At 46.7% G+C, this 21951-nt stretch overlaps 1 protein-coding gene across 1 annotated transcript in view; it reads right to left on the bottom strand.

The window, feature by feature from the left end:
* Positions 1–3437: 3437 nt before the first annotated feature.
* SLC27A3 (solute carrier family 27 member 3) overlaps positions 3438–21951 on the bottom strand; it is a 442422-nt gene continuing 423908 nt past the window's right edge. Inside the window, exon 10 of the mRNA XM_069651264.1 lies at positions 3438–13728. Coding sequence (XP_069507365.1) covers positions 13552–13728 — 177 coding nt within the window. The 3' untranslated portion in view covers positions 3438–13551. The remainder of the gene's footprint in view (positions 13729–21951) is intronic.

The following is a 21951-nucleotide window of genomic DNA, read 5'->3' as shown; positions in this document are numbered from 1 at the left end:
GAAACGCCGAGGGTACCATGGGATGAGATTGCAATAGACTTATTGGGACCATTTAATATAGGAGGGACTCGTGACAGTTACTTGTTGGTGGTCATAGATTTATTGTCCAAATGGCCAGAGGTTTGTTTACTTAAAGACATATCTAGCAGCAGTATTTCCAAATTTCTAGAACAACTATTTTGGAGAGAAGGTTTTCCCAGGAAATGCTTGTCGGATAATGGATCTCAATTGACATCCAAGGAGTTCAAAGATTTTTTAGATAAGAATGGTATTGAACAGGTAAACACTTCTCTCTATCATCCCCAAAGTAATGGATGTGTTGAACGCTTCAACAGGACGTTGATGGAAGCTATAAGAATTGCAGTAGCAACTGGTGGGGATTGGTTCAGGACAGCAATGGAAAGGACATTTCAGTATAGAATTACGCCTCATAGTGTTACAGGATTGACTCCATTTGAGATGTTGAGAGGTAGGAAACCCAATTCACATTTATGTCCCGGATGGATGGGAAAATCCAGGATGGTTGCAGTGGATGTGGGAAGAGTGAGGAATAGAATGTTTGAGGCAGGAGTTAAATCCAAGGTAAGGTATGATCTAAAAAACTGTTGCAAAGAATTTAAGATTAATGAAGGTGATTGGATCAAAATTAAGCTACCAACCAAGGTACGCAAAGGGGCATCTTTGTATTCTGAACCCAAACAAGTGGTAAAAGATTTAGGTTCATCAGTATTAGTCAGAGGTGGAGGTATTTGGAACAAGGAGAGAGTAGCAATTATCAAGTGCTCCAGAGGAAGAGAGTGACAGACATACATAAGGTTTCTGTCATCTCCACCACTATTGACATACAAGTCCAATTTCGCAATGGAAGTTAACTTATCTTAGGCTCCTCATACCTGTACATTAATATTCGAAGTTGGTTATATTCTAAGATTTTATCACAGTTAAATTAATAACATTTGTTCAGTCATTAGAGGTATAGTTATTGCTTTCAAAATGTTAGAAAGGAAGGAGGTGTTAGGATATCAGTGTATCATTTAAGCAATACATGTTTTCACTGTCATGGTTTGCATGCGCTTGGAATGTGGATCTCCACACCAGGAGTTCCAGGTTCCGGGCACTTGGAGAGAAAGAGAAAGGCAGACGGTGGACGGTGGTTGAAACCCTCCCGGGGGTCGTTGACCATATTACTAAGAAGTAATAAAGGACATTACTTCATACAAGCCTGTGTGTTGGTGTCATTCAAACATAACAGGGGCCCGGTCCAGTCCGTCTTCCGAACCCTGCGCATCACCTTAGAAGAGGTCACAGCAACGCGAACCAGGCCAGCGCCTCCGTGGGAGTCAGGTGAGCGTAACAATAACATCTATCAGTATACTCTGGTTTGCTATATACCTGTAGCTTGTTTCAAAAGTTCTCAACATAAGGGTTTAAGGTACAGAACATAAATCACTGTTGGGCCAGGAGAGGGGCCTCCCTTCTCCTAGAGTCCTTCTGGCAGTTCAAAGCGTCTTTTGATCACGTTTTAATAGTTTATCACAAGGGCATGAGCCTTCCTTTGAGTTTCCTTCAAGCATGCGGTTTCTTTTTCACTACTCCAGCTGATTCACTTTCCGCCCCTAATGTACTCTCCTGCTAGGGCATTTATGACTCTTCTATCCTTAAAAGCGGTATTTCCACAACTTCAAGTTTATTTTGCTTTTGCATTCGTCCGTTACTCTGTTGCCAGGATGTCACTTTACTGCTCTTCTCAGTCCTAGGTTGTTCCCTTTCCAGAGTATTGTTTCACGCCTAGTGTTTTCTCTTGCCAGGATATTGCTTTGCTTCTCACCCCTGGTTTACTTCCTTGCCAAGGTATCACTTTACCTCTCACTCCTGTTTTACTCTCCTGCCAGAATATGGCTTCACTTCTTACTCCTGGTACACTCTCCTGACAATATATGGTTTCATTTCTTACTCATAGTATACTCTCCTGCCACTGTATTGCTTCACTTCCTACTCCTCGTATAATCTCTTGCCAGGATATCATTTTTGCTTAATGGCTCCCCCTCCTGGGTACAAGTCTCACACTTTGTCTGCTTGATGCACTAACCTGACAGGGCTTTCCCTTTCTTGAATAACTTTCTTTCAAATACTTCACAACAGCTTTCCACAGTTGGGTCACTGGACCCTTTTCAACATAGTTTGTATTAACTTTATCTCCCCTTTCCAAGAGTAGCGTCTTCGACCCCTTTGCCACTCGATTCTTAAGTATCGCAGTTCCTTCCTTTTTTAATGATTTTTGCGTTTGTCTCACTTCCTCTGGAATATTGGGTCTCCAATTCGCTTTCACCAATGTTCTTATTTATATCAATTCTGTTGTTGCTTTCAGTGACTTTCTCTCACATGCTCTGCGCGACGTGACATTAGTTCGATCCGCTGACTAGACGTGTGTCCTGTCAGCTGGTCCTTCTTTACTATGGTCTCTCTGCTCTGGGTGGCTCATGCTGCTCCCGGTCACCAGGCTGCTTTCGGTTCGGTTCTTCCTCACACCGTCTGATTGAGCCTCTGCTTCTCGCTTTTGGTGTCCTTGTCGACGTTGGCACATTTTGCCAACGTCTGTCTCTGCCACACTCTCCTTCCATTGCTGTAGCTGTTTTAAACTTCCCGGCATTAGACAAAAGCTCCCAAAGACTAGAACACTGTGTTGGCTTACCACTTTCTAGGCATCTTCATTGCTCCATCTCTCTTTGTCTCAGTACTTCAATGGGGCACGGGGGATAAACAAGGCATTTAGCTGGAAAAGCTTGAGGTTTCTTCCTCTATAATACAATAGGCCATACAAGTGGGTTGTAAAGGTATGTGTATCATGGGGATTTATGAAGGCCCGATTACGTTGATCTATGATGTTCCTACCTTTATGGAATTTGGCTTCCCCCATGTGATCCTCCCGCAGACAGCCACCCCCAGGATTGGCGTCAGGTACCTTCTGCCATTCCCTGGCCACATAAGAGAAGCTTCCCTCCAGAGAGTAGGTGGCAATATCGCTAGTTTTGTCAAAGTACCCAGTAGGCCAGTGTCAAATAGAGTAATATTGGCATTCAGAGAGTCCTTGTCCCTATTCAGGGCTCCTCTGCACTATAAGGTCCAAGACATTTTGGTGGGGGTGGGATAAATTCAAGGCGAAGTTATGAAAATGTTCATCCCAAAGGTCTACAAAGAACCAGGAGTATCAGAGTGAGGTGTAGTGAATCTGTCACATAGTTACCTGAATCCATTATAGGGGACCATAGACCTGACTCCACATTGACCCACCCACCTGGTAAACACCAGGACCCAACACAATTACGTGTCATACCATTGGACAAGCAGGCAGCGAATCCTTAACATGTGCAACAATAACAATTCATCAAAACTCAACCTGACCCCGTAGCAACAGAGAATTCATGAAACCACCAAAAAACAGAAGAGACCAACTATTTTTATTTGTTAGAACAATTGGATGTATAAAAAGCATTATTGGCACATTTCACAAAGACATTATTGTTTTCTTTCTAGAAATTAGGTATTTGTATACATAGAGTCCATTATCACTTTATCTAAAGCCTGAATCCTTTATGCAGATCGGTCATCAGTCAATAAGCTCCAACATGTCTCTCCCCGTTATGTTGATTCTCTAAAGGCCCAGTTTCATGAAACCCAATGCATAGAATTAACTGATGGATTGTCCTTGTCTGAGTTTAATTTCCAGGTTTTCATTAGGTCCCATTCGTTAAAAAAAAGAATCCAAGAATAATAAAATGCTACACACACACAAATACTAACAGTCACCTAAATAAAATGTAACATGCCTTACTTTTCTTTTACTTTGACCTCAAACTTAATGGCAGGTCAGAGGTGCACCCTTATTGGGAAGAAGGGCTTTTGTGAGGAAACAAAGGCTGAAGCCAACTCTGATAAAGCCATGGTATATATCTCGGACAAGCCCTGATCTTCCACACAGACTGAGTGGAAACCATGGATAACAGTGGTGTGTCCATGATCATGAACAACTCAACAGTCCCCCGTGGTTCATCACAAACTACAAACAAAAACACGCCCCTTTAAAAGACTTCTTAAAGCAGTTTCCTTTTAACTAAAAATAAAATCATTGTCCTTCATGATTGCATTTGATTGTTCCCAAGCGTTTGTGCCCCTGTAAGAAAATGGACGGAAAGATGCCTCAGAGATATTCCGTGGCATGTACCCTGTTTTCCCTTTCACTTTCAATGTTGGTCTTCAATCTACATTAACCCTTCTTCAGTCTCAAAAAAGTACATCCGTTTACCCCACCAGTCTAAAGGGTCCCAAGTAATAACTTATTGTAGATCAGATACCAGTTTCTGGGCTATGATTTCCCTGGTATATGTACTTTTAGCATTGAGGTGGGAGTGGAGCTTACATGTGACATATACTGTCCCTGCCCCACTGGCTTGTGGGAATTCCCCCAGTTCTCTTGTAGGCCTGACTAGAAGCCGACACTAATATGGATTATGAGACACTGGTTTTCTCCAAATCCACATAAAATGGCTCAGAACCACTCTACAGCTCCCACAATTCCAAAAAAGGTTTATTGCTAAAGTTGACTTTGAAGCCTCTGGGCTGCCAATCTGTAAATACCAACAACATAATCTAGAACCCATAGGTGTAATTTATTGAGTGGTAAAGCAACTTAAGGGGGTTCAATTGTTATTTTAGTTTAAAGAGCATAAAAGGCTGGTCCGCCGCCGAAAGTAGTCCTGGCCCTCAGATGACAATGTAAAGTTCCTGAAAGTCCAATGGGATTTGTAAAAGGAAAGATAAGTTAGAGGAAGACATGTCCAACTGGCACAATTTCCCACTGGCAACAGTATATATGTTAATGACAATGCTGAAGCTTGGCTTAGCAGAACAGGATCACACCTTCAGGCCCATGATCAGTAGGATGCTGGCACACTACAAAAGGCAGCATGCCAAAATCACAGGAATGAAAGACCAACAAAAACGTACACAAGTGGTCTAGGTGCCAGGCTATAATCTAGCCATTTCCTGCAATAGGCGACCCTTACTAGCAGTAATAAGAACCAACATCACTCTTTGACAGTTGTATTGGAGGGGGGGCAGAATTAAGGGGCAAGCAATATACCCGGTGTAGGCTTTCCAATATTTCAGATAGGCACCCAATTCTGTCGATGTGAATGAGTAGTATAAGAGCATAACATACATTGATATAAAAACATTTCAAACATTGTACCTTAAAGACAAATAACCTAATTGGATTTTTAGATTATGACGTCAGACACCCTGGGGTTTTCCATGACGGTTATTAGCACTTTTAAGAGGCATAGGTGGGCTTTCTGGAGCTGGGACAATACCTCAGATCCACCGGACTCATGGAGATGAGGTTTGGTCATTTCAGCCAGAAAGCTGGAAAAATGTTTGCTCAGAGAAGAACACAACGTGAACGTCCTAAGTGATAGTATAGCGCATACCCTGTATATACTTCGAGCTGCCGACAACAAGAAGCAAAAATACTAACTAGAACATACAGCAACTCATGAAGACTTCTAGAACTGGTTTTCAAACACAGCGACTCTCAACAGAAAAACCACAAGGTAATGAGCCAATGTAGGATCACATTAAAAGAAAGCATTAGAGAAAAGCGCCAAAAGCACCCAGTCCTCACCAGCACTGCCATGTGCACTCTGAGCTGACATTAGCCATCTCTCAAACATGAAAATCAGTCTCTTAACGGGGGCTCTTCTCTCTTCGACTGCATGTACTTCTTCAGGAGGCAGTTACATGAACTCTTCTTTCTCCGATTTTATATAAACAAAAGGGTCTCTTTCGTTATATGGTGCAGACTTCTGATGTGCGCCCTGACAAAAGAGTGGTAATCCAGAACAATTGCCAAAATGGCCAAGTGGGTAATTTGGGATTAGACTGTCATCTGGTTCCAAATTGGACCACTTTAAAACAGCCTCCCTGTTTTTTTTAATTATAAAACTAGAGATTTGCATGCTTTCAGCCATCACTTATTTGTTCAGAGTCATCAACTCCTGTTAAAATACCTGCTCTAATCCCAGCACGCTCATGTGTTCAGAGCAGAGCCCTGTGAAATCTACCTCTTGCCTTTAACTGTCACCATTGGGCTTGCTGCAGTGACTTGTGTTGTAATAACAAAGTTACTCACTGTAGTGACTACCTTACTCCTAAGGCCATAGTCCCCTTTCCTCCATACTTTTGGGACATTCCGCCCATCGGGACGGGACCGGAGCACTTTTGAAGCATCTCAAATATTTTGTCGTCCTTTTATTTTTACGCAGGGCCACCGCATGTGACCATAACCCCGCATTCCTGAGCTCTGCCCCGCGCGTCACCGTTCAGTCACTTTTCTATCGTCAAAGTTGAAGGACCATTGGCAAAATGGAGGATACGTATTAGAGGGGACGGTGGGCGGGCGTATGGAGGAAAGAGGACTATGGACTAGGAGTAAGGTAGTCACTACGGTGAGTAACTGTTATACTCTTACGTCCCGTCCCCTTTCCTCCATACTTTCGGGAGATTCCCAAGACCAAAGAAACGGGAGGACGGAAACTTCAATTACTGTAACAGGTGCTTATGAACTGCCTGACCAAACTGGGCATCAACCCAGGCGCTCAGGTCAAGACAATAGTGTCTGAAAAAAGCCAAAGGAGAAGCCCACATATCAGCCTTGGCTATGGACTCCCAAGTGACATTTCTGGAAGGCAACAGTGGCGGTGCATGAACGCCCTTTGGGGGCAGAAGGCCTTGAATTTTGTAAGCCTCTGAGATGCATGAAGTGATCCAGCATGAGATGGACGCTTTCGAAGCAGGTTTCCCATTTGGGTCACCGAAAGAACAGAGTTGTGAAGAAAGTCTAAGTTTGCTTGTTTTGTCGAGGTAAAACTTCAGAGTTCGTCTGAAATTTGGTTATGTGGAACCCTCGCTGCCTCCGAGACCAGGTTCGGAAAGAAAAACGGTAAAGATATTGATTGATAATGTGTGACTCCGACACGCTTTTTAGAAGGAAAGAGGATGAGTGCGAAGCACAACCTTGTCCTTGTGGAAAGTTAGGAACGGATGTTCAACAGAGAGCTTGAAGCTCACTACTTCTTCTCGCAGATGTTACCGCAATCAAGAAGGCCACTTTCTAAGAAAGGAACTTGAGCCTGGTAGTGGCCATAGGTTCAAATGGCTTGTGACACAAAGTGGTGAGGATCACGTTCAAATCCCATTTCGGATGAGGCGGCCTGACCGGTGGAAAGAGATGAAGGCGACTTGCAAAGTGCCTCTTGATTACTGGGTTTGCCAGTGAAAAAGAGCATCTGTTTGTAGAGCGATAAGCTGCAATGGCTGATAGCTATGTTCATACCACAAGACGTGTATGCCAGAGGCTGCAAGGTCTGATATAAAAAAACAAGACAGAGTCAATAGAAGCCTGTCAAGGATCCAGCTGTTTAGCTTGACACCAATGACAAAAACGAATCCATTTACTTTTGTACTGAGCCCTCGTAGAAGGCTTACATGTCGCCTGAATTGTGCACATTTTATCCTCTGAAAGATTAAACTGCGCCAAGGACCTGAACTCAAGTACCAGGCCGCCAAGCTGAAGCATTGTGGGGAGGGGAGCCACACCTGGTGATTGCTCTGGTGAAGAAGGTCAAGAATCTGCAGCAACCTGATCGGATCGCATATCGATAGGTGCTGCAGCTTTGAAAAACCAGAACCTGGCTGGCCACCAAGGAGCTATGAAGAGGAGAGTGCAGTTGGAGGCACTCCTGAGTTTCCAGAACGACCGATGAATCAACTGCGAAAGCGGGAAGGCATAAGCCTTCATGTTGTCCCAAGTAATCTCAAGGGCATCCAACAAGGAAGATGCTCCAAGACCGTCCCTGGAAGCATAGAGTGGTAGTTTCCTGTTGCAGTCGCAAATAGGTTCACCGTTGGAGAACCCCATAGCTGGAAAAATTTGGAAAGAACATGGCTGTTCATTTCCCATTCGCAATTCGTAGCAGACTGGCGGCTCATGGAAACTGCTGCAACATTGATCGGACCCGGAATGTTCACGGCATGGAGCCAGACATTGTGCTGGCCTGCCCAAGTCCAAATCTGGATAGCTAGATCCACCAGGGGAGGCTGTTGATGTACAAAATAGCTACAGAATTGTCTGCGCGAATTCGCACCACTCTATCGATGATAGAAGGCTGGAAACCTTTCAATGCCAGAAAGACTGCCAGGTGTTCTAGGTAGTTGATATGAGACATTCTGTCCTGGGGCATCCACAGATCGTACACCTCGAGGTACCCCATCGTCTCCCCACCCTAGGAGGGAGGAGTCTGTTGTAACTGTAATCTGTGGGCAGGGATCCTGGAAGGAGGTTCCCACTGAATGGTTGCTCTTGGTTGACCACCATTGAAGATCCGCCGTCATGGAGGATGGTATCGGAATCATTTTGGAGTGCGGGCCCATAGCTTGGGACCAGCAGCCCCAAAGCGCTAGCTGTGTGTGCCTCATTTTCAGTCTTGCAAGAAGAAGGGCTAACATGCATGAAGCCATCAGGCCCAGGAGTCTCTGGAAGCACAGGCTGACATGTGGGAGGAAATCAGGAAAGAAATGGCACGTGGCTGATAAATATGCAATTCTGTCCTCCGTTAGGCACACTCTTGCACTGACAGTATCCCAGCGGAAAACTAGAAAAATCAGGTCTTGTGCAAATGTCAGTCGATTTCTGCCAGTTCAACGACAGCCCCAGTTGGAACAGGAGCTGGGTAAGTGACTGAAGATAGGCTGTTGCAGCCCGTGGACAAGGACTCCGTAGAAGTCAATTGTCCAAATATGGATAGACATGAACTCCCTGCAGTCCGAGGAATGCTGCGATAACCGCCATCATCTTCATGAAGACATGCAGTGCTGAGCTGAGATCAAACGGCAGCACTCGATACTAGAAGTGTTCAGGTGCCACGAAAAAAACCAAAGGTATTTCCGATGTGGGCCCCAGATCAGGATGTGCATGTAAGCATCCTGAAGATCTACCACACTGAGCCAATCGCCCTTCCGGAGAGGACCTTATCGGACTAGGCGTGATCATCTTGAATTTCTCTTGGGGCAGGAAAAGATTGAAGTTGGAGAGGTCGAGGATAGTGCGCAGGCCAGCCTGGTTGGGTTTGGGCATTGTAAACAGACAGGAGTACTAGCCCTCCCCTTGCTCCTGCAAGGGAACAGGTTGCACTGCTCTGAGGTCCAGATGTTTCTGTACCTCAGTTGTGAGGGAGGGAGACCCAGTCTGCTGAAGATGAGGGTGAGAGGGTGGGGTATGAGGGAGGGGCAAGCGGAAGCCCGCCCAGGCGATGGACAAAACCCATTGGTTGTCTGTGATGGTCTGCCACGCCTCCAGATGAGACAATATACATCCTCCCACCAGAGTCTCGTGTGACCGATGGAAAACATCAGTTGGATGGTTTGTCAGCGGCAAGACCACCCATTGCCGAAGAGGAGGCTGATGACCGAGAGAAAAAACAGCCACTTTGCCTTTGCTGCTTGCGACGAGGTGCACCAGAGGAACTTTATGCCCGGCGTGCTTGACACTCCTGGAACCCTCTGAAACCTGAGAAGGACCGTGTCTGGGTCCCCGACATCTCCGTATAGGCCACTTTAGCTGGGGGCTTGGCAAGGACCGACAAAGATTTAGCCGTTTGCATGCTTGCCTTTGTTTTTATTGAGTTCCTCATCGGTGGAGGAGTGGAACAGCTCTTTACTTTCGAAGGTAAGATCAAGTACTTTGTCCTGAACCTCATTCGAGAACTTTGTAGCATGCAACCACGCTTGGCTGAAGATATCTACTCCCACCATAAGGCCCAGAGCAGAAGTGTCTACATGATGGGCCGCAGCCTCCAGCAGGTCCCGAGACAGAACTCTGGCATCGTATAGGCCCTCTTTAAAATCTGCCAGCCTGTCGTGAGGGATACATTCCTGAAATTCAGAAAGCTCCTTCCACAGCTTGAGATTTGCCGCTGCAAGGACAACTTCGGTATTCGCCTGGCGCAGCTGAACCCGGAATAGGAAAATACTTTATTCCCAATGGCGTCAAGAAGTTTGTGCTCTTTGAACAGGACACGAGAGGCAGCATTAGAAGATGTTGAGGACGGCTTAGACTGGAGCATAGCTGCTGCCACCACCGTTGATGAGGGGAGTGGACCTGCAGTCAAGGGTATATCTTCCGATGAGTGTAGCTTGTAGCGAGCGTCAATTTTCCTATTTACATGATGCCTGGAGTGAGGATTTTCCCAGACCTTGCAGGCTTCAGCAAGCACATACTTTTGAAAGAAACAGCCTGTGCGCTCCGGTTTCGTAACAGTTAAACGTCCTGAAAGTACACTTTATGGAACTGGAGGCTCAGGCATTGGAACATCCAGCAACGCCATCAAGTCCACGACCCGGTCATGAAAGGCTCTGACCGAGTTGGGCGGGTCTTCACTATCCTGGTCCGCTTGGTCCTCGTCAGTTGTGGCAGAAACAGAAAACTGATTTGCAGCATACTTGTCTGCACAGCAGGTGTCTTAAGCACTGGTGAAAGTGGTGGCAGTGTAGGAGGGGGCCCCACCGGAAGAGGAGGGGGCGGCACTACCAAAACCTGCTGAAGGGTTGTAGGAGTAGGCTGGGGCTCGAGAGGCTTAGGATACATTTTAAATAGATCCTTAAAGTAAGCCTTCATCGGGTCAGAGTGCATAAGGGGCTGGAATTTGCCAAAGAACGTGTCCTCAGAGGAAGGTCTAGGCAGAGGAGCGGGTAGAGGCTGCTCTGGAGGGGCATAGCCCCAGGATTCTAAAGAGGCTGGTTGCCAGGATGGCCCTCCACCAACTGGATCCACATAAACTAAGGCAGTGGACAGAGGAGGAAACAAGACTGTGTGCGACAGCGGAAACCGAGCATGCCAATCCATTGGAGGGCAAAAAGGATTCCTATTGTCCACATTCCATGGAAAATGCTGTTCGGCCTCAAAAATGGGCAATTTTGTCACTGCCTGAGGTGATCAGCGTCACAGGTTTCAGTGAGGCCATTGTCACCACAGGGGTTTCGGGGGATTTTCTATCCATTTTAGCCTTGTGACAAGGAACCTCGGCAGATCTAGAGGGTTTTTTAGCCCCTTTTTTTCTGCGAAAAATTAGCCCTTGGTGAGGGAACCTCAGCAGAGCCCTCCATCTTTGCCCCCTCAGCAGGATAGGTTCGACCACAAGGTTTGTGGGAAGGCTTAGGGTCACACCCTGTAGCCAGAGCCCCTGGAGGAGGCCCCTCGATCTTGCCGGTTTTATTTAGATTTCTTATATAGCGCCTTTGCCCATAGGCCTCAAAGCACTTATGAAGAAACAGAACATACAAACATACATAGCCAAAGTCGGACGGAAATAAAACACAACCCATTGGGAAAGAAAATACAAAAAGACCGGTAAGAATCAATCAATTCACTGTTTCAAGTGGCAAGACAAAGTCAAACTACCAGCCCGAGGTTTCGAGGAGCTCATGGGCAAATATTTACATAATCTCAAATAGCGAGGTAAGGTACTAACTCCACACCCCACCAAAATACAGTGCCTATTTCCTTGGGCACACCAATTGTCCAGTTCTATCCTACGCAGCTTTTAATTATAGCTCCTAATCGGGGATCATCTGGCATAACCCTGGTACCTCTAACCACTCTACAGGAAACCTCGGGAATAACCCTAGTCAAAACAGCCCCAGAAATATTGGGTTTAGCCTTAGCCCCCTGATGGGGCACCTCGGATGAATATCCGGTTCCGACAGCCCCTTGACAGGGGACCTCGGATCAAACTCCAGAATTCAGGTTCGATCCCTTTCGGGACACCTCAGGGAGAACCCTGGTACCAGAGCCACTTGGACCCCTACCGGAACCAGAAGACCCCGGGAAGGAGTCTCCTGCCTGGGATGCCCTGAAACGGAAGGAACTTAGCGGACGCTTCCTTTTTTTCATCAATGTACTGCTGCAAATGTGAAGGAATAAGCCATTGGAACACCTCCTCCTACCCGACGAGCCTACACTGGAGTTCCCGGACAGAGGGAATCGCAATAGAAGCAAGAGTCCCACCAATGTTCCAGGCCCAAGCACTCCAGACAGAGACAATAGGGATCCGCCCTCACGAAACAACGTTCACACGAAGCAGAGGACACGAATCCCAGACGCTCCGACAGACAGAGGGAAGAAGACCGTGGAACCGGAAGAGGAAAGACAAGGGAACAAAAAAATGTCCCTACGATGCATGTGCGTCTGACCCTGTTCGCACAGAAAAAAGGAAGGGTGATGCGCGGGGAAGAGCTCAGGAAGAGCTCAGGAAGGCAGGGCTGCGGTCACATGCGGTGGCCATGAGTAAAAATAAAAGAAGGACAAAACATTGTTGATGCTTCAAAAGTGCTCTGGTTCCGTCCCGATGGATGGAATGTCCCAAAGGTATGGAGGAAAGGGGACGGGACGTAGGAGTATCTCGTTTTACTCACTACTATGGTCTCCTTTTTTATCAGAACACAGTCCTGTGCAGGCTACTCTCCAAACCTCACCTGTATCCCATTAATTATCCATTGTGCTTTCAGGAGTCTTGCTTTGCAGCCTTCTCTTAGTGCTAACCAATGTTTCATTCTTGGTGTCTCTTAGAGCAGAAATCGACACCGTCTCTTCATTCTTTAGATGTTAGACTCTGTATGCTCAAAAAATATAATCTGCACTCTGGTAATGATTTGTGATGCTAGACCTCCTAGCCGGCTATCCATCAGAGCAGAATCCTGTGCAGTCTTTTCTCCGCTCTTTGCATTAGATATTAGACACTCATCACATTGACCCTGCACTCTAATAACGGTTCAAGCTCCTAGAGCTCTTAGCCTGATATCCATCAGAGCAGAGTCTGAGAGTCTAGTCTCCCGTAGATGGTGCCTGGGATTCACATCACTCAACGTTTTTCATAATCCCACTGGAAAATTATGGGAATTATACAATGTATGCTATTTAGAAATTGAATCATTGTTTTCATGAGAACAGAATGAAAAAAAAGCACAACAGATGACACAGTGGGCCTACGTTTATACCGAAATGTGAACTGTGCCGTAGACAAACAGTGTTTTGATGTGACCCTCTCAACAGCATACATGGTTTTAGCACTATAAAGTTGACGTAATACATAAAAACGTCCCTTTTCCACTAAATAAAAAGTCAGGAAATCTCACTAAAGTTAGACTGATCACTCATTTTGCCAGCACAAGTCCCATTAGGCAACAATGTCTTCCAAGTGAATAAAGCAGCATCAGCGAGATGGGACACACTATTTTACAAGTGTCGGATCATAAAAAACTTTTTTTCAAACAGTCAACAAATACTATACGCAAATGTGTATAAAAAATTATCAAAAGAATAATCTGAGGTGCCCTACAGATTCACTCCAATTGCTGCCCGTTGACACTCCAGTCACAACCATTTCGGGGTAATCTCCGGATTTCACAATGGTTCAAGGTTTCAGCTAGATCCCACTCCGGCTACAACCGGACCTCGCCAGAAACGATGCTCTCGTAAAGAGGCTTGTCCAGAGGTACATAAGTTTTGCAAGAGTCATCCAGGAAGTAGAGTGGCTCATGTATCACAGTGGGGTTGAAGCTCTCTTGTACCAGGAGCATTTTCTGCTGTTTGAAGGTTCCCGTCATCTCCAAAGCATTCTAGATCAAAGACAAGAACAGTGAGGGCTCCAGAAGCGCACACACAGGTATATAACCCCACACAAGCGAGAACCTGTACATCAAGAGACATGTTATAGAAACCTAGCCAACGTGATATGTTGAAGGTCCCAATATCTTTTTCTAATTATATTTTTATTTGAGATCATACAAAATCAATATGGCAACAAAGACATTTACATTCATAACTGGAGATAAGGCTGCCAAATTGGCAGACATTAAAAGCGCCCTTTCAGTGCAATGATTGACACGTCCTGTATGGAAACAGCTCACAAAATGGCAACCTAATCTATAGCCCAGTGCATTTGGTTTGATGCATGTATTTAGTTTAAGAATTTAAGGCACACATGATCAAGCTATCAGGCAGAGAACTATAGGAGACGAAGTAACTGGGTGAATGCCTGCGTGGAAAGCCTTTTGAAAATTCGGAGTAAGTGTGTAATATAGCCTTGCTTACTGTGAATCCTCTTCCTCCCACACAGATCGATTTCCATGGATTGATCAAACAGGTTCTTGTAGGACAAGTGTAGTCTTCTGGGACGATGGTGGGGAGATCTGTTGAATATTGTGTGGCTTTCTCATGAAGAGCTATATAGACGAGCACCAGAACCTTGACTTTACACCTTTCTTTTAACAGGAAGCCAGTGCAGAGTTTAAATAATAGCTGTTCCACATAACATGTAGAAAGTATGAAAGGCTTACGTGCAAGGGATTCTTTGGACCAGGAATTCTTTTGGTCTGAACTAGTACCTCCTTCAGTAAAATATGGATCCTCTGGCATGCCATCCATATATGTAACATGGATCCCCTTTGCGGGCATCATATACGGCCTTTAGCAGATTAAATGTCTAGCTACATTCTGCTTAACCTATTTCACACCAGAAACCCTTTCAATTAGGATTGCTTGTGGGTGCATGGAGGGAACATGAAGTACACTACCAAATACAGTAATAGTTAAAGATTCCACTGGGATAGGTTAAGCCAGTTATTCCTCCTATGTATTCACGCATGTACATTCAGGGCATCATTAATGCATGTCTGGAAGCAGTTCCATATATGGCAGAAAAACTCAGCCTCTGGTTCTTCCGCAAACGCCTGCAAACTTGTCTTTTCTCACAAGACACAACCTCCAGTATGCCTTCTTTCTAGAGCAATGTACCATCTGTAACTCATACAACAAATTGACTTATTGTACCTGCACTTTGTACTATTCTACGGCGCCTATTGTAACCAGCGCCACCATAATTGCGGGTAGGCCTTCTTTCTAGAGCTATGTACTACCTGCAATTTTGATACTGCAAATGACTTTGTACCCACACTTTGTACCATACTTTTGCACTTCATGTAACCAGTTCCCTGATGCCTAAGGTTTTGCACACTATACAAATAAATACATTGGCCACTTGCACAAACTGAGTCTGCTTCCTCGCCCCTCCGTTCATGATCAGGAAACGGAAGGCCAATGCCACAAGTGAACATAGCTGAAAAGACCCCTTCAATTAATCAGAAGGCGAGGTGAACCTTCATACTTAGTCTGAATTATCAAAGTGTGAAGGGGGAAGATGTAGTCCCAAAACATGTTCCAGCTCAATAATAGCATGTGTTTAGGGGCAGCCAGAATAGTGCCCATCACAAGCCATGCACCCTATGATGAACCTATAGTGACCCCATAAGAAGCTAATTAGCTCCTACTTTCTTCTGCAGCACATGAACACCCTGTCAACGAAAAATGTTATTGTACTACTGTTGATTATTTCTTAATGTTGGAAACAGTTAGATCCCCGCACCCCTCACTGCAGCCACAATGACCTCTCCAGGATTTTACACCAAAGGCTGCTTATTTATTAGCCTAGATAAATGTATAAACTGGCCCTTTTTGGAGGTTTAAGATAACCTTGGAGAAAGGTATGGGAGTAGCCTACAAAATGTATAGGTAACTCAACTGGTGATTCATAGCATTTGAAGTGAAGCAGCCCATTTATGAAACCTCTAGGTTTCCCCCCTCGAGTCCTACATTTCAGTCAGGAATCCTGGCATATTGAGCCTCTTTAGGAGTATGGCAGTGCAGGAAAAAAAACAGTGGTAAGTATGTTACCACTGCATCGCTGTACTACAACTTTGGTGGTAAAATGGAGGATTTTCCTCCAGTAAAATGCTGGAGGTAAATCCTCCACCTTACTGCCAAAAAAACTGTAAAATCAGCAGAATTACTGCCAGCAGTAATTCCGCCGAAACCTTCTATGATCTCTAAAATATAGGGACATACACCGCCTACGACCACTTGAAATCCTGCAGTAAATCCGTGGGAACAAGTGGCGGTAACAGTAATTCTGATCGGCGGTATTTTGATGGATTTACCATCGAAAGGCTGCCAAAACTGTAACAAGGGTGATTGCGTTTATAGGACCGATAGGATTAGCAATATTGACCCAGATATACACCAATTTATCTTACGCCTCATACGGTCTCCTCCAGAACAGAGATACTAAAGGACACTACTTTACTTGACCTTGAAGCCAGACATCCTGTGGAAGCTCTCCATCTCGCAAACCTCTCCTGGTAGGGTGGTGCCACACAGCCAAGGAATCAACAGACCACTTGGGACCAAGAAAGGTACCGTTTTTCATTTTTGTGTCACACAAAGTAAGGGATTATGTTTGAGTTAACCCAAGAGTTGAGGTTAGGCAATTCAAAAAACACTCAAGGCTAGGCTTTGTGGGCTTTACTTAAGGCTCTTGCTCTACCAATTCTTGGACACTCGACTAGCACAAACTGTGAAGGATTTGGCAAGCTTAATTTCTCTCAACATGTTAACTGCTCCTCTTTTCTGGGGCTTTCGTCTCCCTCCTCCTGGCAACTGTGTATCTAGACATAAGAAAGAGGTTTGTATCGTGGTACCATCTAAACAAACATTACAGTAAGGGAGGGTTCGCATGTGAATCCATGCCAGACCCAAGTTGGAGAACAATAGTTACAAGTAACCGAAACCTTCTCTAGCATCGGGTCTGGCAGGGATTCACATGCTCATGAATAACGAATACACAGCAGTACAACATTAATCAACCACTGGAGGTGGCAAGGCTCAATAGAAGCAATTAACACTTACCACTGGAACAGACAACTCAAGCGAACAGGTTGCGTAGCACTGCCTGGCCGACTCTGGACTCCTCCCTGGAATCCCTGTTGACACAGTAGAACTTCGTGAAGGTATGCGTGGACCTCCATGTTGCAGCCCTGCAGATGTCAAGCAGGGGCACACCAGAAAGGAACACCATTGTCGCAGCGATCGCTCTGGTGGAGTGGTCTCTGACAACCCGGCAGAGGCCGGTTCGCCAGCCGATGACAGTACATGATGCAGCCGCAGAGCCATCTTGAGCTGGAGGCCTTGGACAAGGCCTTCCATTATACACAGGTCCAAAGTTCACAAACAATTGAGAAGTCTTCCGAAAACTTTTTGTACGTGCCACTTAGAACTTCAAAGCATGAGCAACGTTCAGCGACTGCATCCAGCAAGGTCCTCTCTGTCGGCAACCAAGGATTTGGGAAGAAAACAGGCAACACCAAAGGCTCGTTGAGGTGGAATTCCGACAGAACCTTTAGCATGAAAGCAGGGTGCGTACGCAGTACCACGCTTGATTCGTGGAAAGTCAGATACGGCTGCTTGCAGGATAGGGCCTGGATCTCACCCACTCGTCTGGCTGAGGTGATGGCCACAAGGAATGCAGTCTTCCACGAGAGAAACTTGAGTGGGGCTTGATGCATAGGTACGAAAGGTCCCACTATGCGTCTCGTCAGGACTACGTTGAGTTCCCAGGCCGGGGCAGGTGCCTTTACCGGAGGAAAAGATCAAAAAAGCCCCTTCTGAAACTCCTTGATGAATTTGTGGGACCACAGCAAGGATCTTCCCGGGGATCTGGTGTAGCGTGAGATGGCCGCCAGGTGTACCTTAATGGATGCGGAAGCCAGCCCAGTTTTTGCCAAGCAAAGCAAGTATGGAAGAATCTGTGGGGCCGTGACCCTCGGGGGGAGAGGGGGAGGGTGTTATGGGTGGGGGAGGGGGTAATATTCTGTGACCGGCACTACGTAGCAAAATGCTTCCACTTATGGCCGTAACACTTTAGAGGATGCCCTGGCTTTGTCGAGGATGTCCCTGAAGTCTGCTGGCAGCTCATAACCTCCAAACCCTAAGGCTGCAGGAGCCATACCTTCAGGTTCAGAGATCCTGGGCCGCGATGAAGGATTGTACCTCCCTCTTGAGCAGATCTGGAGTACCAGCAACTTGACTGGAGGCGAGACGAACAGGCTCAGTAGGTCCGGATACCAAATCTGCCGCGGCCACGCCGCGGCAATGAGTATTATCTTGCACCGACCCTGTGAGTGAGTTGATCACACGTAGCAGGAGAGGAAATGGGGGAAAGGCATACAGAAACAGACCTTCCTACGGGAAGGATAACGCGCCCCCCATGCTCCTCAGTTGGTGGAATCTGCTGGCAAACTTCTGGCATTTTGAGTTTGCCGCTGTGGCAAAAAGATCGACCAGCGGTGGCCCCATTTGAGGAACAGACGGTCCACTGGATCCTGACAAATTTCCCACCTGTGGCAGGAGTGCAGCTCCCTGCTGAGGGAGTCAGCGATGGTGTTCTTGACGCCTGCCAGATGGGACGAGGAACATCCCCTGTCCGATGGCCCAATGCCACAAGTCCTGAGCTTCCTTGGAGTGCGCTGGGGATTGAGTGCCCCCTTGCTTCTTGATGTAGAACATGGTGGTGGTGTTCTCTGTGAAGATCCTTACCACCTTGCCTCTCAGAGATGGTAGTAAATACTTGAGGGCCCAGAACACTGCCCGTAACTGCAGGATGTTGATGTGGAGATCCTTCTCCTCCGGAACCCAGAGACCTATGGCGTGTAGACGTCCCGTGTGAGCTGCCCAACCTTCTAGAGAGGCGTCCGTGGTGACCGTCTCCTGGTATGGCGGTGGTTGAAATCCCGTCCACTGGGCGATGTGGGAGCATACCCCCCCACCAGTCTACCGCCTGCCGGAACGCCTCGTTGAGGGGGATCGTCTCTGCAAAATTCCCAGACACTTGTATCCAACATGCATCCAAGAATTCCTGTAGAGGTCGCATCTGCAACCTGCAGAGACGAACGAGGTAGCTGCAGAACGACGACATGCCCAGCAAAGACTTGATGGCCCAAACCGTGTCTGTCTTCACTGACGACAGCCGATATACCTTGCTTTGAATGGACACTCGCCTCTCCTCCGATGGGGATGCCAGGCAAGCCACTGTGTTCAGTCTGGCGCCAAGGAACAGCATGTTCTGTGATGGCAATAAGCAGGACTTCGGATAGTACACAGAGAACCCCAGTGGGCTCGTATCAGCCAATCGTCCAGGTATGGGTATAAATGCACTCCCTGCACGGGCCTGCATCCGCCCACCCCCCCCCCCGTCTTCTTTCTGAGCAGAAAGTATCTGGAATAGACTCCGGAGATCAGGAGCTGTTGGGGAACGAGCTCTACTTCCCTTTTCCGTAATATGGCTCGCACTTCTTCCAGGAGCTGAGGGATGTGCTGCTCCTGACAGGGAACCAATGGAATACGAGGGCACCTGCTTTGGAAGTCCAAGGTGTGTCCCTGGGTGAGATCGTCTAGCGCCCATCTGCCGCTGGTGATCTTCCACTCGCTCATGAACCTAGTCGGCCTGCCTCCCACCGGGGTGCACGAGTGGGGCCCAACGTCTTGCGTGGGCGATGCTTACCTCCACTACCGTAGGCTTGGGATCAACCCCTGTAGGCTTCCTACATGGAGCACCGAGGAGGTTGCCTGTATGACATGGAGTATCCCTTGGATGATCAGTTCAATTTTTTCCTGGAGGCGCGAAAAGACGACGAGCGATACTGCTGCAGAGTACCAAGGGAACAAGCCATCTCCAAGTCCATCTTTATGACTTGAAGGGATTAGTCGACCGCCTTCCCTGAACAGATTCTCGACGTCAAAAGGCAAGTCCAGTGAAGAGGGAAAATCGAGATCAAACCCATGCCCCCTTACGCCAGGCGCATATACAGAAGAACAGCAGGAAGAACAAGGAGCGCACTTATCATTTGAACCAGGCCCCAGCACACCCATGGGTGACAAATATGCTGAAAGACACCCACTTCACCAACAGTGTAACTTCCATGCTACATTACAATCAATGCAGCAATATCACAATCTACAAACACAAAAATCCCTGTTTAAAGGCTTGCAAATGCCTATATGAATTACCATGGTCTAATTGCACAGTGTAAAGCCATGTTTCAGGAAAATTACAGCCAAGTTCATTTCTCTCACTGAACACTAGCTGCAGATGCCTTCACCAATACTCCTTGCAAACCCACGAGCAGCCAAGGTCGCGCAGTCAGATAACATTGCTTTCTGCAGACAAACATTTTTTAATTCTCCACTAATGCTACTAAGCCACGGCAAAGCACCAAAGCCCAGTGTGTTTTTTTTTCTTTTCTTTCTGGGAACAAAAGACATTTTCGCAAAGACTCGCACAACATTTGAAACATAATTGTAACAAGAATGGCTCAGCCCTCGCCAATGAACACAGACCCCAGGGGCGAAAAAACTTGTTTCAGCTAAAAGGTTATGGGAACAAATTCATAATGCAACAAGCTAGAATTAGGTAATGGTGGGCTGGCACAGCTAAACCAACCCACTGACGCAAAAGTCTAACATCCAATTATCAGGCCCTCTATAAGGACTGCATAGGTAAACTATTACTTAGCAGCCAATAACAGGAGGAGATAGGTTTCTGGGAGCTGATCCAATTCTGTGAGGTCAGCCTGCAGTGTGAGTACAAAGCTGGCTTGCAAGCCAGCCCCGGGGGAGACGGCGCCTGAACTCTCAATGTGCACGACGCTCTGCATGTTTTTTTTCTTTTTTGCTGCCCAGAAATAAACACAGTTTGGAACATGTGGCTGCCTGCTGGGGTCTCTGCTGCATTTCTGTGGGCCATATGGGAGGTGTTGGGGTCTCCCATAGCTGGTGAGGATATAGCTGCTGGGCCCCACACCCCTGGTGGGGGTCCAGCTTCTCCCCAACAAGTCGGTGCCCTCTGTGAGGCTCATTGCTCATTGTAACATGGGTAAATGAGCACTGCCTGCGCAAGCCCTGCGTTGAACTGCACTCCCTGCCGCCGACTCAAGGAAGTTGTGGGACCCTCGCCTGCACCTGAAGACCACCGGAAAACACGTAACGGGCTAAAGGCATCGGGGGCCACTTGGAAATACCCCGCTTGAGGGCAGGTGAGAGCCCTGCAGAAGAAGGGGTCCGGTGAAGCGCCTTGAGGGGGTGTCCAGTAGTAGAGCAAGTGCCAGTGCAGCATAGGAAATGTAAGTCAACCAGCAACATGGTCTTTGAGGGGTGGAAATGTTTCAAGTATTATAATGTATTGTTGATCAGTATGTTGCAGAAATGTTAAGTTCTTTTGTTTGGGTAGAAACTGGGGGGAGGCATTGTAAATTGGGTGGGGGGTGATTGTACATTGTCGCAAAATTCGGCGCATTGGTGGTGATCGGCACGTGAATTTTAGTTGGGACTGGAGCGGTGGCAGTGGTCCCTTCTTGTGTTTATGAGGATATTGGGTGGGGTAGTGACTCCCCACATATAGAAAGGAGGGCCGTGCTGGTTGGTCCGGATGGCGATTTCATGTACGGGGGTGTGGATTTCCTATGAATTTACGTTGTAGATCAATGAGTAGATGAGGTTCAATGCTAATGGAGCGTTTTAGTTCAGTGAGTGGATGTTTCCCCGCAGGAGGTAGCTAGATTTTTCCCGAGTGTGGAAGATAATTGACTGTTTAAGCTCCCCTGGTGTGGGGCGTGTCACACGCGAGGTGACACAGCATGCGCAGTACAATTATAAGAGTTTTATTGTGGTTTACCTTGTTCCAGTTGAAACAGGAAGACAGCTGTGGGGATTGTGGGGTTTTATTTTGGGAAATTTGTGGGGTTGGAAGCAATGGGTTATTGTTCTGTGTATGCACATTTGTTCAGTTGTACTGTGCTTTTAGTTGGTGACGTCACCTTCAGATTGATGCATAGGACACAGAGTTTTGATGGTGAGGAGATAGTGGTGTGGTTTTGGATTTGGAGAATAGGTGACCCAGAGGCAGTGTGTGGAAGACACATGCACAAGATTGTGGGGGTGTGCCGGAGAAGGCA

Source organism: Ambystoma mexicanum, chromosome 1p, assembly GCF_040938575.1.
Source record: "Ambystoma mexicanum isolate Mex_15411 chromosome 1p, UKY_AmexF1_1, whole genome shotgun sequence".
In the NCBI taxonomy this organism is placed as follows: Eukaryota; Metazoa; Chordata; class Amphibia; order Caudata; family Ambystomatidae; genus Ambystoma; species Ambystoma mexicanum.
This window is presented reverse-complemented; position numbering and strand designations above follow the sequence as displayed.